Source organism: Chiloscyllium plagiosum, unplaced genomic scaffold (genome assembly GCF_037043375.1).
Source record: "Chiloscyllium plagiosum isolate Xiang-an unplaced genomic scaffold, Cpla_swu_hap1 HiC_scaffold_26, whole genome shotgun sequence".
NCBI classification, from domain to species: Eukaryota; Metazoa; Chordata; class Chondrichthyes; order Orectolobiformes; family Hemiscylliidae; genus Chiloscyllium; species Chiloscyllium plagiosum.
Genome location: NW_028270164.1, coordinates 762,453 through 780,934, shown reverse-complemented (window position 1 = coordinate 780,934; position 18,482 = coordinate 762,453). Strand labels below are relative to the sequence as shown.

Here is an 18,482-nt window from a genome sequence, read left to right as displayed (position 1 = left end):
TTATTTTCTTTGAACACCTCTGTTTAGTATTATTGAAATAATTGACGATGCAACTAAGGCTGCATGATAGATAGGAATCATTAAGTGATGAATGCAGTCTCATACAGATGCAGGGTTGTGGAGCTGTGGTTCCAAGTAGAAACTGAGTCTGAATCATTCTTTGCCATTCAGAGATTTCTAACATCCTCAGTTCAGACCTTTCTAAAGGTGTTGACTTTTATTGAGATATTGATTCCAACTGGGCATACTAATTGCAAATGAAACAGACTGTGTAGCACAGTACGGCATCAGGAATGTACAGTAAGTGAAACTGAATGTACAGAGAGACCTGTCTAAAGGGAGCTGGAAGCAATGGGAATATGATGATGTAATTATAAAACACCATGGGGGCTAGCAGCTTACGTCTTCTATGGTCTGGTGACCACAACTATGCTTTGGTAAAGTCCTACAGTCTATTATTACATGGGATAACTTTTAAATTTGGAAATCCTGTGCTCAAGGAAAAGCCAATCAGTCACCACGTTCAAGTCATTCTAATTCCAATCCCTCTCAAGTTTTCAATCATAAAACCAAAGCAGCTGAATGTTAGTTGCAGACATTGAATCCAAGGATAGTCTCACCGCTCACCCAGTGTACCCATAACATTAAAGTGAGCTGAAATTTGTATCAATCTAACATGTACACGTAATGTGTTCAGTTCTGGTCTCCTCACAGCAAAGACAGGCCAGATATAAAGAGGAGTATTTGATTTGATACTGAAGAAGTGGTGGCCTAAGAGAACACTATGGAAACACAAAGACTGTGGTAAGATAGTTAAAAGATCCTTATTGAGGAATGTAAAATGCTAGAGGATATCAAGTCATCTGGCAAACAAGAGAGGGATTTTATAGGAAGTTTCTATTGTCAAGGAATGTGAAAAGATTACTGAACAGGAGCGTAGACATTGATACAATTATAATAGGTGTACATTCAAGTCATTTAGCGACAGAGTGAGGCAGACTTTTATAGAATGAATGATCTTCTCAGCACCTGCTCTAATTAGTTAACAAAAGACAACACAAAACTGAACCAATATTTCAATCCCCGTTCCTGCACTGTAACTGAGCATTTCAGCATCCATCTTACACGTGGGCTGTAAGAGGTCTTTACTGGATTGATGTTGGAATTTTAAAAATTACTTCCCTCTACAGGGAAACATGTTCTGTGGAAATTATATAGTTAGTTTTCTCTAGAATCCATTGCTTGGCTATTAGCCCCAAACATCTTCAAGACATCACAAAATTTGCACTTAGTGGGTGCAGCCTCACTTTAATAGGGTGCAATGGTCAGATATCTCCCCAGTTCCAAATACAAACCCAGCTGATCTAAAACCTGAAGTCAATCCAAACCTGAATTAGCCCCTGATCTGGATGAAACCCAGCCCAATCTCAATAAAAGCTCTATTTGACAAAAACCAAACCCTGAATACAAATGCAAATCTCTCACAAGGCCTGACCCTGTCAGATGGCCTGTGTAAATATTGGGACATTATTAGTACAAGTATTGAAGCACTGTTCAAAATGTCACATTTCCAGGTGTGGGAATAGAGACATATATGTCCTGTGGGCAACAATTGAGGCTGGGATTTTGAGGCTGTTGGTGTTAGGATGTCCTTGAACGAGCTGAACAGCCTCCTCATTTGTATCAATCTTAAGAAAAATATCATTACTAGTTTTGATGTTGCCAATCTTAAAAATAATTAGTCTCTCTCTAATTCTATATTGCCCCAGTTTTAAATTCCAAATTTTCAAACCATAAGGTATATAGAAGATTATAAAATTGTGAGGCCCATAGATAGGGTTGATGGTCAGAATCTTTTTCATAGAATTGAAATGTCAAATACAAAGGGGCATGCATTTAAGGTGAGAGGGGGAATGTTTAAAGGAGACGTGAAGAGCACGATTTTTTAAGAGAGTGGTAGGGGTCAGGAATGCTTTGGTTGAGGCAGATACAATAGAGGCATTTAACAGACTTTGAGATAAGCACATGAATGTGCAAGGAATGGAGGGATGTGGACCAATGGCAGACGGAAGGGATTGGTGTAATTTAGCGTCATGTTTGGCACAACATTGTGGGTCGAAGGGCCTGTTCCTGTGCTGCACTGTTCTGTGTTCTATAAGTTTCAACATTTCCTGCCCATTCCATAACATTCTACAACCGTGGTGTAATTAAACAAGGGTCAGTGTGGGGAAGGAATAAGAATTTAATTCTCTCAGTGTCAGGAAGAAAATGAGATTTTCACTAATTTTAAAAACGGATCTTTGTGGTTCGTATGGCTTGTGAGACATTCTGTCACCCTCTAGTGGTCTGATAATGTTTTTCTTTGACTGAAATAATTTAAAAATTACCTCCAAACATTTTCACCTAAGGCTGAGGTGGAGAGAGAGCAGTGATAATTATAAGACCCAAAAACCTCCCCAAAGAATTCTAAACATCAAGTATATTAAAATCAGCAATTTTAAAACACTTCGAATAAGGAACCTTTCCTTCTTGGAGGCGAACATATGGAAAAAGTGAGGAGGGAAAGTCACTGTGCTGAACTTGCAAAACACATTTACAACAACAGGGGGAGGTGATGGATTATGAGGCTAGAATATTACTCCAGAAATTGAGTAATATTGAGTATCTGGGTTCAAATCCTGCCCTGGCAGATGGTGGAAATTTGAATTCATTGTAAAAACATCTGGAATTAAGAATCTACTGATGACATTGAAGCCATTGTTAATTGACAGAAAAACCCATCTGGTTCACTAATGTCCTTCAGGGAAGGAAACTGCCATCCTTACCTGGTCTACAACCACATCAATGTGGTTGACTCTCAAAAGACCTCTGAAACAACCTCGCAAGCCATTCAGTTGTATCAATCACTACAGAGTTACAACAAAGGAATGAAACAGGACAGATCACCTGGCAACGACCCAGGCAACGGAAAAGACAATGGCAGAAACAGCCCTGTCGACTCTGCAAACATCTGGGGCTAGTGCCAACATTTGGAGAGCTGTCTCACAGACTAGTCAATTAACAGCCTGACATTGTAAGGTATGATTCCGTGAGTGTAACGATGTTCCAGGCACCACTATCACCATCCCTGGGTATGTCCTGTTTCACCACCAGGACAGACTCAGCAGAGGTGGTGGTACAGTGGTAAACAGTTGAGAGGGAGTTGCGTGGACCCCATGAAGCCTCATGGCTTTAGGTTAAACATGAGCAAGGAAACATGTACTGTTCTCCCTTGGTTGATGAAGCAGTGCTTCACCATGTTGAACAACACTTGGAGGAAGCCAGGGTACAAAACTCTATTCTGGATGGGGGATGTCAATGGAAAGTGAAGGAGGCCGTGCAAGGAGCAGCACTGGGTCTGTCAAAAAAAGGTGTCAACCTGGTGCAACTACCAAACAGGACACCCTGTGTGCCAAACAGCATAAGCAGCAAGTGATAGAGCTAAGTGAGTCCAAAATTAATGGATCAGATCTAAACTCTGCATTGCTGCAACATCCAATCATAAATGGTGGTGGACAATTAAACAACTCACTGGAGGAGGAGATTGTATTAGATGCTGCAAAGGCTAACGGACTTGACAATATGTCTGCCATTCTATTGCAGCATTGTGCACCATAACTTGCCCGTCCCCTAGCCAAGCTCTTCCAGTACAGTTACATTTCCAAACCCATGACCACTTCCATCTAGAAGGACAAGGATAGCAGATACATGGGAACATTCAAGTTCCCCTCTAAGCCACTTGCTTGAAAGTATTCCTGGTATTCCCTGTTTAATGGCATTGTGGGTCAGTACGTAGCAGGTGGACTGCAATTGTTGAAGAAGGCAGCTCACCACCAACTTCTCAAGGGTAACTAGGGATGGGCAATAAATGCTGGCCAGCTAGCAATGCTGATGACTCTACAAGTGAATAAGAAGAAACAGTAATAACCTGTCCAAGGCTTGAAAGTCAGTACAGAAAGGGCACTACTGCAAGAGATTTTTGCATTTTTGTGAATGCTATTGGTGCTCCTGTTTTTATAGGAGGAGGTATGAACAGGCGATAGGATCAGTTTCAGTTTAGATATTTGCTTCAGATTAAAATTCAATGAAATTCTAAGAGCCTCAATAGTTTGTATTCCCTAATACCAGACACACTGATGATGCACACCTTGACCTTCTATTTCAATATCCTTGTTGTTAGTATCAACTTTTCACTATAAGCAAAGTACCTGAGCTGAGTTGTCAAGCTGGACCATCAGAAGCTGAGGGGTGACCTCAGATAAATTTATAAAATCTTAAGGGTATGGATAGGATGAACAGTCAAGGTCTTTTTCTCAGGGTACAGGAGTCCAAAACTGGAGGGGCATAGGTTTAAGGTGCAAGGGGAAAGATTTGAAAGGGACCTAAGGGGCAACTTTTTTCACACAGAGGGTGGTGCATGTAGAGAATGGACTGCCAGAGGAATTGGTAGAGGTGGTACAATTACAACATTTTAAAAAGGCATCTGGATGGGTATATGAATAAGAAGGGTTTAGAGGAATGTGGGCCAAATGCTGGCAAATGGGACTAGATTAGTTTCAGATATCTAGTCAGCATGAATAAGTTGGACCAAAGGGTCTGTTTCTGTGCTGTACAGCTCAGTGACTCTGTGGCAGGCTCTACATGAAGCTACTTGATAATTCATAAACAATTTTATGAGGGAATTGGATATCTCTTCAAGGTTCATAGAATCCCTACAATGTGGAAACAGGCCATTTGGCCCAACAAGTCCATACTGACTTTCTGAAGAGTATCCCACTCAGACCCATTCCCCTACCCTATTACTCTGTAATTACTCCTGACCAATTCACCTAACCTACACAACCCTGAAGACTATGGCAATTTAACATATAACATAGAACAATACAGCGCAGAACAGGCCCTTCGGCCCTCGATGTTGCGCCAACCTGTGAATTTTTCTCAGCTCGTCCCCCTATGCCATCACAAAATTATCCATGTGCTTATCTAAGGATTGTTTAAATCTCTCTAATGTGGCTGAGTTGAATACATTAGTAGGTAGGGCATTTCACGCTCTTACCACTCTCTGCGTAAAGAACCTACCTCTGACATCTGTCTTAAATCAATCACCCCTCAATTTGTAGTTATGCCCCCCTCGTACACGCTGACGTCACCATCCTAGGAAAAAGACTTTCACTATCTACCCTATCTAGTCCTCTGATCATCTTGTATGTCTCTATCAAATCCCCTCTTAGCCTTCTTCTTGCCGAGAACAGGTTCAAGTCTCAGCCTTTCCTCATAAGACCTTCCCTCCAGACTGGGCAACATCCTGGTAAATCTCCTCTGTACCTTTTTCCAATGCTTCCACATCCTTCCGAAATATGGGGACCAGAACTGTACGCAATATTCTAAGTGTGGCCTCACCAGCATTTTGTATAGTTGCAGCATGATATTGCGGCTCCGGAAGTCAATCCCTCTACGAATGGAACCTAACACACCGTATGCCTTCTTAACGGCACTATCCACCTGGGTGGCAACTTTCAGAGATCTATGTACATGGATTCCAAGATCCCTCAGCACATCCACACTACCAAGAATCTTTCCATCGACTTAGTACTTTGCCTTCCTGTTATTCTTCCCAAAGTGCATCACCTCACACTTAGCTGCATTGAACTCCACTTGCCACCTCTCAGCCCAATTCTGCAGTTTATCCAAGTCCTCCTGCAACGTGTAACATTCTTCCATATTGTCCACTACTCCACCGACTTTAGCATGGTCAATTCACCTAACCTACACATCTTTGGTCTGTGGGAGGAACTGGAGCACCTGTAGGAAACCAATGCAGACACAGGGAGAATGTAGAACACAGACAGTCACCAAAGGCTGGAATCGAACCTGGATCCCTGGCGTCGTGAGGCAGCAGTGGTAACCACTGAGCCATCTTGCTAGCAATCACATGTCCTGTGAAGATTGTTGATTTCCATAACAAAGATGCTTACCTCCAAAAATAACTTGTAGGTGTCCTTAAACCTGCCACTGTCACGGACAGTGAGCTGACTGAGGAGACATTGCAAACTTCACTTCAAAGGTGAACATTGCCCAGTTGGAGGAATGCCAATATGGGTGGATTGTTTCCACTTTCCCCAAAGTGGGACAATTGTCAGTAAAGAAGAGATGATTCTGGTTATTGTGATTTGGTAAACCACAAAATGACTAAAGATGACTGTTTAGTAAAATACTGGATCCCATCCCATCATTGAGAGGAAATCCAGGGATGACCCGCAGAGATCGTTGAAGAGATGTCATGCGAGATTTCCAGCATCTACGGTTCTTATTTCTTTGGCGTAGCCTCCCCTAGGAATCTTGTAAGTTTCAATAACACATTTTTCTAAACCCAAACCTCTCAACCTCTTCTCATAAGAAGATCACTCCATACCCAGGATCAAGCTAGTGATTGGACTGCTTCCAATGCCAATATATCTCTCCTTAGGTAAGGAGCCTAAAATTGTTTGCTATATTCTAGCTGTGATCTGACCTCATATTATTACTCCTCCCTATTATTGTACTCTGGCTGTTTTTAAATAAAGGCCACATTCTCATTGCTCATTGAACTTGGATGCTAGCTTTTCGTGATTCATGAGTGAGGACCTCTAAATCCTTCAGAACTGCATTTTTCCCTATATAAATAATAATCAGCTCTTCTATTCTTCTTGCCAAAGCCTGTAACTTCACATTTTGCCATATTACATTCTATCTTTCAAGTGTTTGCCCAATCACTTAACCTGTCAATATTCCTTTGCAGACTTTGTTCACCGCTTTCCACCAATGTTTGCATCATCCATAAACTTGGTTATAGTGCATTCACTTTAGAGTCAGAGATCTGTACAGCACAGAAACAGACTCTTCAGTCCAACTTGTCCATGCTGACCAGATATCCTAAATTAATCCAGACCCTTTTGCCAGCATTTGGCCCATATCCTTCTAAACCTTTCCTATTCATGAAAAGACATCCGGATGGATGCAATGTTGTAATTGTACCAGCCTCCATCACTTGCTTCCACATGTGCACAACACTGTGTGAAAAAGTTTACCCTTAGATCCCTTTTATATAATTCCCCTCTTACCTAAACCTATGCCCTCTAGTTTTGGACTTTCCCTATCCATGTCCCTTTATGACTTTATAAACCTCTATAAGGTCACCCCTCAGTCTCCAACACTCCAGGGAAAATAGCCCCAGCCTATTCAGCCTTTCTCTATAGCTGAAACCCTCCAACCCTGATATCCTTGAAAGGGTGCAGAAAAGATTTACAAGTTTAACAAAATCTTTCCTATAGCTGGGAGAGCAACATTGAACACACTTCAAAAGTGGCCTAATCAATGTCCTGTACAGCCGCAACACGACCTCCCGATTCCCATATTCGATGCACTGACCAGTACAGGCAAGCATACCAAACGCCATCTGCACTATCCTGTCCACCTGTGACTGCACTTTCAAGGAACTATGAACCTGCACCCCAAGATCTCTTTGTTCTGCAACACTCCTCAAGACCCTCCCATTAAGTGTATAAGTCTTGCCCTGATTTCCTCTCCAAAATGCAGCACCTCACATTTATCTAAATTAAACTCCATTTGCCATTGCCCAGTCCAACTGATCAAAATTCTGCTGTACTCTGAGATGTCTTCACTGTCCACTACACCACCAATTTTGGTGTCATGTGCAAACGTACTAACCATTCCTCCTATATTAACATCCAAATCATTAACATAAATGACAGAAAGCAGTTGACCCAGCACCAATGCTTGTGGCATGTTGCTGATCAAAGGCCTCTAGTCTGAAAAGCCATCCTCTTTCTCCTACCTTCAAGCCCATTTTGTATCCAAATGGTTAACTCTCCCTGGATTCTATGTGATCTAACCTTGTTAACCAGTTTAGCACACAGAACCTGTTGAACACTTTGCTGAAGTTATCCAAATTATTGTAAATAATTGTAGCCCCAGCACTGATCCCTGTGGCATTCAACTAGTTATCATCCTGAAAATGCTCCCTTTATCCCAAAACTCTGTCTTCTATTAGTTAGCCAACCTTCTATCCATGCTGTCTGCAACACCAGAGGTTCTTATGTAACCGTATGTAAGATATCTTATTGAGTATCTTTCAGAAATCCAGATATATTACATCTAGTGACTCCTCTTTGTATATTGTTATCATCTCAAGATACTGTAAAAAGTTGTCAAGGATGACTTCCCCTTGTTATTTATAATATGTTTGATATTGATGACTGTGTTTGAAATGTGAGAGGTGTACTTTTGCCAAAGCTAGGATGTGACTTCACCCCAGCACAGGATCCCTGGTTACCAAGAGAACTCAAGAGACCCTTGCAGTAGATTTTATTGTCTTTAATTCCAGTAGCTGTGGGATTGAACACATTCTTCTACTCAAAGATGTCTTCATCAGGTTCATTCATTCATAACAAAAGGCCTCAACTCTGAGTGTCTATATTTGATTGGTTTGTGCTTTTTGGTGTTATTAACCAGAGGGTAATGGACAGCACGAACAATTCAGCTGGAGGGCGGTCTCAGAAACTGGCTCACAGAGGGAGGGACTGCCAGAGGTTAAATGCCTGGAGTACTTGGAGGCAAGCAGCTCACTTAGTGGAATTGCCAAACCTTAAGTGTCAGCGTGTGATGGCTTGAATGAATTTAAATTGACGACAAGGTATCCTGAAGTGGTCTGAAGCAAGGGGGTGTATCTAGTTTGGGGAGGCTTACTGTTGGTCTGGAAAATATAAGGATGACCTATTATGAGGTAGAAACTGGAGCAGCAAATGCCACTGACTGTACAACTTCCAAAGATCTGTGCATCAGAGACCACAAAGTGGGTGATCTGTCGCATAACCTGAATGGGCGACACGGTGGCTCAGTGCTTAGCGCTGCTGCCTCACAGCACCATGGACCCGGGTTCGATTCCCACCTCGGATGACAGTCTGCATGGGTTTCCTCTGGGTGCTCTGGTTTCCTCCCACAATCCAAAGATGTGCAGGTTAGGTGGATTGGCTGAGCTAAATTGCCCATTGTCAGGGGTAAATATAGGGTACAGGAAATAGTCTGGGTGGGTTGGTCTTCGGAGGGTTGGTGTGGACTTGTTGGGCCAAAGGGCCTGTTTCCATACTGTAGGGAATCTAATATAATCTAAATTGGAGGATATTAGTACTAATAAAAGACTGAAAATGTACTCTTGTGCAAATCCTGGATACTGACAAAACCCTTGCCATTTATCTATTTCAATACTGTGCGACAACAATCTTGTCATTCCCAACTCCTGAGATAATGGTCAGTGTGCTATGTGTAGTTACAAATCTCTAGCAGAAAAGTTTAAAACTGAATGTCCAGCAGTCTGTGGTGATAGTGAGAGGGGTCCAGGTAAAGTAGTTGGAGGTAGTGTGTGGAACCTCTGGCAGCAGTGACATTCTACAAGCTGAGTACGAGGAGTTACAACATAATGTCAAAGAGAAAAAGTAGGACCTCAAAAGTAGTAATTGTCAGAATTGTCCAAATCTTCTGGAATATTGTAAACAGGGCTTGACTACTCGGGTCAGTTACCAGATTGTGGTTGATGATACTTACAGTCAACCAGGAGGTATGTCATCATCAGCTGGGGTGTGAATTCCAGTGGGGACTACAAGATGTTCTGAGATCTTATGTCAACAGGATTGCATGAATAAAGGGTGGGTAGTGCATTTCTTGTTGAAACCTGTTTTAGACCTTTATGTCTAAAGATTGGACACAAGTGGAGTTCTGTAAGGAAGAAATTAGATCACAGATTGAACTGGAATCTTTGTTTCGCTGCTAATGATCATTGTTAAAGGCTATATTGATAAGTATATTTTACACCAAAGGCAAAGTAAATGAAATAAAAATGAACATTAAAATACAAAGCACTGTGAATGCTGGAGATCTAAAACCAAAGTAGAAATTGCTGGAGAAAGTCAGAAGATCTGGCAGCAGCTATGGGGAGAAAGCAGTGTCAATGTTTCAGTGAGGAATTAGTTGTGTTTATATCCATACAGATGCTGCCAGACTTGCTGAGTTTCTCCAGCAATGTCTGGATTTTGAAACAAAAATTGACTTAAGGTCTAATGGAGAATGATCTGAAGACTAATTTTCTAGTGGTGTGATTTCATTGTAAATGTTTTAGGATAGATATATTCCAAAAAAAGATCTGATTAGCTAAGGGTCTGTGTTAGGTTTACTCACTCAGAACATGTCCTTTGGTGTCTGGTGTCCCAACAGCTCATTCAAATATAGGACTAAACTGGGCAGTTGGCAAACATTATATCACAGTATCTCATTGCAGTGTTTAGTTTCACTCCTTACCTGCCTCCCACAGTCCTGTATCAATCCCAAACTAATAACACTGCCCATTTTCTCCCCTCTCAATTCAATTTCAATTCTAAACTAATTCCATTACCCCAGACTGTCTCCACAGCCCTGCATCAATTCCATACTAATCCCACACCTTGCTCACCACCTCTCCCCCATAGCCCTCTTTCAAAATGGAAATAATTCTACTTCCTTCACAAATGTAACATACTTTGCTTTAATTACATTCAGTTTGATATAATTCTTCTCACCAGGTTCCATCAGTAGAAATGATTTTCCTTTTCTCTGGCTCAGAATGATGTTTCTAAATTGAACCACTTTATCAAAACAGGTGGTTTTTTTTCTATTTAGTTCACTGAACCTTTATCTTCCCAAGTCTGGCCAGGCAGGCGATTAACAGGTCAAGGCAGCGGGGCCTCTGTTGACTGCCTGCCTTTTCTCAATGGTTAGCCTTTGTGCCCTTGGAGAAGGAGCACATGGTGTCCACCTCAATGCTCTTGCTGCCTTTAGAGAGAAATGGACATCGTGGAGAATACAGTGGTTTATTTTCCCATCCAACACCATTTTGATTTAGACCCTCCCCCTCACTTTTGATGGTTTGCATCACTCTTAACTGGCTACCTGGGTGTTTTACTGCGTTTTTTTATATTCATTTGTGGGATGGGGGCTTTGCTGGCTGGTCAGCATTTATTGCCCCATGCCAAGTCCTTGACAAGGTGATGGTGAGTTGTCGTCTTTAACTACTATCCACCACCAGGTGGATTGCTGCAGGTCAATAAAAACCCCCACCAAACTTATGACCATTTTGATGGTGGGAAAGTCACTCAGATGGTGTGTGATACGTAATGCGATAGTTCCTTTCTCGTGCGATCTCGTATTATAAGAAATCATGTCATAGCCACACCATTTAAATTAGTGGGGCTGGAATCACATTATAGCCAATACAGGTAAGGAAAGTTCACATTCTACAAAAACTTTTCAACTGCATTAAAGCAAATTCACATTGAAGAGATGTGTTATAGCAGAGGGAGCTGTATAAAAATAATCTTTTTTTTTATATAGTTGTAAACATTTTAAGCTCTACAGCAATAGTTCAAAGTTTGTGCGAAGATTTGTAGCTCGGGTGCTCGTTGTTGTGGTTCTGTTCGCCGAGCTGGAAGTTTTTGTTGCAAACGTTTCGTCCCCTGGCTAGGCGACATCATCAGTGCTTGGGAGCCTCCTGCGAAGCGCTTCTTTGATGTTTCCTCCTTCGCAGGAGGCTCCCAAGCACTGATGATGTCGCCTAGCCAGGGGACGAAACGTTTGCAACAAAAACTTCCAGCTCGGCGAACAGAACCACAACAACAGCAATAGTTTCTCAAGTAGCAAAATACACTTTCTCAGCAAATCTACACTGTAGCTCACCATTTTTTTTAATCACAGGATTTCAATTGGCTGGGCAATTCGGCAAACTGGAGAGGGTGAAGCTGGTGGTTCGTCACTGAACTATCATAATCCATCTCTGTGTAATAAGCATTACCTCAAAGGGTTTCAGAGGTTTAGGTGGGTTCAAGGTAGTAGGTGTCTTAATGGATAAGAGCACTTTATAACAGACAACAGTTCACTAAAGGTGTTGTACTTGTAAAACTGACTGTCTTTCAAATTTTGTAGGTTGGCTATATGACTACACGCAGACCTACGATTGCTCTTTCTACCTGGCTGGTGTGTGCTACTTGCTGTCTTCTGTTTCTCTGTTTCTGGAACCCACAGCACGTCGATACAAGGCAAGAAAGCAAGCAGAGACTCTTACAGTGAAGATGGAGACAGTAAAAACTGTCACTTGTGGAGCTGAATGTCATAATGGGCAAATTATCACCCCATCTGATATAAGGACTGAGAAGCTCGAACAAATTAGCTCTGTGTAAAGATTGCTTTGCTGAACAAGGATTTGTAATCTCTAAGATGCTGGGAAAGTGACTTTTTTATAGATATTCAAGAGTCAGGATTTAAAGACAAGTTTTTTTTATTTCAATGCAATTCACATAAAATTATATTTGTGAATATTAAAGGCAGAGGAGCAGTTTAATTTTTAATATTTTGCATTATGTTTAGGTACTGCCAGGGAATCTCCCAACAAACTCTCACTGCATGTTGATGGACAAAGTAGTGCCTGAGCTACTGGGTTCAGGCCAACAAATGTACCTCCTTCCCCCGACTATGCTTTTAGGGAGACAAGCACTCATACCTGTCACAAGTGTAAATATTTTTATAGCTACACCCATTAACATGAATCTTTAAAATGAATGAGAAAGTTGTGTTTTCCATGGTTATTGTTCCAGTACTTCAAATGTTCACAACCACAGCTCACACTTCCTTGTGCTGAATTTTGGCAATTAATTTGAGAGCAATTACTACATAATTAGATGCAGAGTTTAGAAACTTCCATTTGTACATCATTAAGGAGATCATTAATGACAAACTCTCAAAAGCAAGGAATGGAAAAGAGACCAATCAGTAAAGAACGAGTGCGGTTTGGATTACAACCCAGATAGGAGAGATTTGTAATAGACCACACTAGATGTAGAGATCACTGAAAGAGGTTTGGAAACAGTGGAGAAGGGAGAGTCAGACAGGAGGGGTGTGTGGCACAAGTTCTGGGTGATAGGCTTTTTAATAATGTGATTTATACATGTGGTTAGCACTGCTGCCTCACAGCGCCAGAGACCCGGATTCAATTCCTGCCTCAGGCGACTGTGCAAACTCCACACAGACATTCTCCCAATGTCTGTGTGGGTTTCCTCCGGGTGCTCCGGTTTCCTCCCGGTGCTCCGGTTTCCTCCCACAGTCCAAAGATGTGCAGGTTAGGTAAATTGGCTATACTAAATTGCCCATAGTGTTAGGTGAAGGGGTAAATGTAGGGGAATGGGTCTGGGTGGATTGCTCTTTGGCAGGTCGGCGTGGACTTGTTGGGCTGAAGGGCCTGTTTCTACACTAAGTAATCTAATCTAATCTAATATAGGAGGGGATCAGCAAATAGGAGTGGAGTTGAGTTAAATGAATAAAGATAATTCGCAGCCCAACTTCTGACAAATATCCATTGTGCATCAGTGTGGACATCCAGTTGCAGTCATCCTTTGACCAATACAGGGAAAGTAGTGACTGGAGATCAGAGTCAAACACTGTGGTGCTGGAACAGCACAGCCAGTCAAGCAGCATTAAAGGAGCAGGAGAGTCGACGTTTCAAGCATAAGCTCTTCATCAGGAATGGGAAGAGCTTATGCTTGAAACGTCGACTCTCCTGCTCCTTGGATGCTGCCTGACTGGCTGTGCTTTTCCAGCACCACAGTTTTTGACTTTGGCCAGTACAGACCAGTTAGGAATAACAATGTCATGACAACCCAAAAACTCATTCCCCATTAATTTGTTAGAACCAGTAGAGCAAAGGGACTGGTCTTGAACTCTCCCAGATTTGACAGGTGACCACTAAAACATTGTGCAATAGGTTGTCATTGTAATTTCTGAAATGAATAAGCATCACAATACAAATCTTTGACAAATAAGTTCTTGACAATTAGACAAATTTCATCTTGGAGGCATTTTCATAAATTGAACTTTTATTTCCCATTAAATCGATCCAAAATAATGGGCAGTGATCATATTTCTTCTTTGCTCAACACAACAATACCTTTTAAAACTGTTGAGAGTTCATTGTAGATTTTATTGTATATAAAATAAAATTAAATAAAATTCATCGTTTCCTGAGAAATGCATCAGTTCTGCATTTTTGCTAAAACAATATAGTTCTGGTTGTTCAATAAGCCTCTTAGAAAACAAAGATAATGGGACACTGGAATACTTGTTCAGATATTTCACGAATGGTGTCCTCCACAAAATTCTGAAGAAAACCTCAAAATAGATTGAAGGTATGTTCTCATACAATGTTATTTACTCACTTTGGCAATGGTTAGATCTGTTTGGATTGGTTTCTTTTTTTCCTTTTCAATACTCCACGTGGTCAAGATCTTTTTCATCAAACTTTTAAATAAGGTTTAAACAAACTGTCCCATGCAACACAAGCTAGATTTTCACAGATTCTAAATTCATTTTCACCTCCTGGAAAAGTTCTATAATATCACACAACAGTGCCCATGGGGGTTATTTTTACAATGTTATCAAATAAACAAGCAAACTAGAAATACTTACAGCAGCTGAAAGTCAGCCTGTAATAAGAGCTTAACACTCAACATGACGCACAAACAGATTGCAACAGCTGCACATATGAATGCATCAGTAATGATTACTGACAAAATGACGGTAATATCTTGGGAACAGCCAAGCAGTCATTTTCTGCAAATGTTCATTGCATTTTAACCTCACTTTGGTTTAGCTGAGTCATAAGACTCTTCACAGAAGGGAAAAATTCAGAAACTCACTTAGGACTGTTTCCTTGGCCTGGGCAGGATCCCCGTCACTCACTAACAGACTCATCTTTAAACACCTAAATTGACTCGATAGTCTCTTCCAAAAGATGATTAAACTAACTCAATGCATCATCCCTTCCCTCAGTAGGTACAGTAGTCTAGTCAGTGTGATACTTGACTGGCAAACCCAGAGTGGGTTTTAAAATCTCACCAGGCAAGACACAAAAGCAAGTTGCCTAAATGTATTGATCATACAGCCTTCCAACATTAATTCACTGTCCCTGCTTTCATAAATTAGTGAACTGATTCCAGAAAAACAGCCAAAGTCTCTGTATTGTTGAATGAACCCAACAGAATGTTTTCATCCTACAATAAACTTAACCCACACTTTTGGATAATTCTGTGCCCTAAAGGATGGAAAACACAAACTCATCAGTGTTGTTCAAACCTCAAACAAACAAATAGCTGTCAAGAGTTGATGAAAGATATTCAGTGCAGACTAACAAAATTAATTATTTATACAATTTCAGTTTCACCATTATGGAAATGAAAAACCTGTGAAAGAAAAAAGTAACAAGAATCCTGCAAGTTCAATAACACAACCAGGGATTGTTATTAACTATAATTAGCTCAAGACATACAGCATTTATGACTTCTACAGGTTGCTTAGAAAAAGCTAATGCAGCTTTCAGCTGGATCACAAAGTTTTCCAGTTGTTTCAAATCTGTGTAAATATAACCTAAAAACTACCTTTCATAACAAGACCAAAGGTCCATGACTTATTTCCTGCTTCAACATGTTCGTCTCACAAGCACTTTCTAAAGCCTATTCTTAAACGCACAGAGAGAAGTTTTCACCCAGTTCCAACCAGCTTCAAAACTGAAAATGCAGCAACTTTTGACATAAATTTCAATGCTCAAAACACATGAATAACAAATAGTAATGAAGGAAAGGAGTCATTCTCTGAGGGCTATACAAATTAATACATTTCAGAATATAACTCATTCTCATTTCTTGATTACCCACCTCTGTAACATTACTTATGGTCCTCCTTTAACACATTTGTTGCTGAAATCCTCATCTAATCCTGTTAGCTTTAAACGTCATGATTTCAATCGTCATAATAAAATGGCAACAAATCTACATTGACTATCTTTCTTTTAGCAGAGAGTTGTGAATGTGTGGAATGTGTTGCCAGCTGTGGTGGTGGAAGCAGAGTCACTGGGGACATTTAAGAAACTGCTGGGCATGCACATGGATAGCAGTGAGTTGAGGGGTGCGTAGTTTGGGCTATTTATTTTACATTAGGATTAATCTTTGGCACAAAATCGTGGGCCAAAGGGCCTGTTCTGTGCTGTACTTTTCTGTGTTCTATGTTCTATCTCAAAATGACTGAAATTTGGGTTGGAAAAAAAAGGTCAAAAATGAGTTCCATTTTAAAGTGTCCAAACTACTTCCTGTCACAGCACTGCAACAGGAAATAGTCAGTGTTGATTTCTTTGCCGTGCACCCAGAACAGGAAGTCAGCACCCACTCGGGTGATGCACAGCACGCTGCACTGCTTTCATTATTACACAGGCATTCCCACAATGCCCTGCTCAGAGCACTTACCCATTCATCCAGCCCAACAACGGTACTCTGGTCCACCCTGCCACCCCACTCAGCACTCTATCAGGCACAACTGCTGGATTACAACACCCCACTGGCTCTCAGCCCCACTTGGCATCCTGACCTCTCCCACTTAATACATCCTGATAACTGTTTCAGATCGCTAGTGGAGTAGGATCATAAGACACAGAGCCACTAGCTACCTGGTGAAGGAGTAGCACTCCAAAAGCTAGCACTTCCAAACAAACCTGTTGGACTATAATCTGATGTTGTGATTTTCAAACTTTGCCCACCCCAGTCCAACACTAGCACTTCCTCATCATGACAGGCCTTCTTGACCACCCTACCCACTTGTGTTGCCATTTTCAGGGAACTATGGACCTGCACTAGAACAGCACAGGAACAGACCCTTTGGCCCTCCAAGCCTGCACTGATTCTTCTGCCTATTTTCTAAGGATCTGTATCCCTTTGATTAGATTAGATTCCCTACAGTGTGGAAACAGGCCCTTCGGCCCAACAAGTCCACACTGACCCTCCGAAGAGTAACCCACCCAGACCCATTTCCCTCTAACTAATGCACTTAACACTATGGGCAATTTAGCACGGCCAATCTATCTAACCTGTACATCTTCGGACTGTGGGAGGAAACCGGAGCACCCGGAGGAATCCCACGCAGACACGGGGAGAATGTGCAAACACCACACGATCAGTCACCCAAAGCTGGAATCGAACCTGGGTCCTAATCACTGAGCCACTGTGCCGCCCATTTTGCTCCCTGCCCATTCGAGTATCTGTCTAGGCACATGTTAAACAACGCTATCGTTCCTGCCCCTACCACCTCCGCTGGCAATACACTCCAGGCACCCACCACCCTCTGCATGAAGAACTTTCCACGTATATTGCTCCTAAAGTTTTCCCCTCTCACTTTGAACTCGTGACCCCTAGTAATTGAGTCCACTCTGGGGGAAAAAAGGTTTCTTGCTATCCACTCTGTCTACATAAGGAGGGAAGAAGTGTTGGGTATTCTGAAAGGCATTAAGGTGGACAAGTCCCCTGGTCCGGATGGCATCTATCCCAGGTTACTGAGGGAAGCGAGAGAGGAAATAGCTGGAGCTTTAACAGATATCTTTGCAGCATCCTCGAACATGGGAGAGGTCCCAGAGGACTGGAGAATTGTTAATGTTGTCCCCTTGTTTAAGAAAGGTAGCAGCAATAATCCAGGGAACTATAGACCTGACATCAGTGGTAGGGAAGCTACTGGAGAAGATACTAAGTATATATATATTTCCATTTGGAAGAAAATGGGCTTATCAGTGATAGGTAGCATGGTTTTGTGCAAGGAAGGTCATGTCTTACAAACCTAATAGAATTCTTTGAAGAGGTGACAAAGTTGATTGATAAGGAAGGGACGTAAATGTCATATACATGGACTTTAGTAAGGCATTTGATAAGGTTGCCCACGGTAGGCTGATGAAGTCGAATGGGTCCAGCGTGTTCTAGCTAGATAGATAGAGAACTGGCTGGGCAACAGGAGACAGCGTTGTAGTGGAAGAGAGTTTCTCAAAATGGAGCCCTGTGACCAGTTGTGTCCCACGGGGATCCGTGCTGGGACCACCGTTATTTGTGATACACGAATGATTTGAAGGAAGGTGTAGGTTGCCTCATTAGCAAGTTTGCAGATGACACTAGGATTGCTGGAGTAGCAGATAGTGAAGGGGACTGTCAGAGAATACAGCAGAAGATAGATAGATTGGAGAGTTGGGCAAAGACCATAAGACATAGGAGTGGAAGCAAGGCCATTTGGCCCATTGAGTCCACTCCACCATTTAATCGTGGCTGATGGGTGTTTCAATTCCAATTACCCACATTCTCTCCATAGCCCTTAATTCCTTGCGACACCAAGAATTCATCAATCTCTGCCTTGATGACACCTATCACCCTGGCCTCCACTGCGCTCCGTGGCAACGAATTCCACAGGCCCACCACTCTCTGGCTGAAGAAATGTCTCTTCATTTCTGTTCTAAATTGACCTCCTCTAATTTTAAGGCTATGCCCACAGGTCCTAGTCCCCCCACCTAA

General features: G+C 41.8%; 1 protein-coding gene across 1 annotated transcript in view; it reads left to right on the top strand.

Annotated features, from left to right (window-relative positions):
- slc16a4 (solute carrier family 16 member 4) overlaps positions 1-12,855 on the top strand; it is a 108,602-nt gene extending 95,747 nt beyond the window's left edge. Inside the window, exon 10 of the mRNA XM_043718885.2 lies at positions 12,046-12,855. Coding sequence (XP_043574820.1) covers positions 12,046-12,299 — 254 coding nt within the window. The 3' untranslated portion in view covers positions 12,300-12,855. The remainder of the gene's footprint in view (positions 1-12,045) is intronic.
- The last annotated feature ends 5,627 nt before the right edge of the window (positions 12,856-18,482 follow it).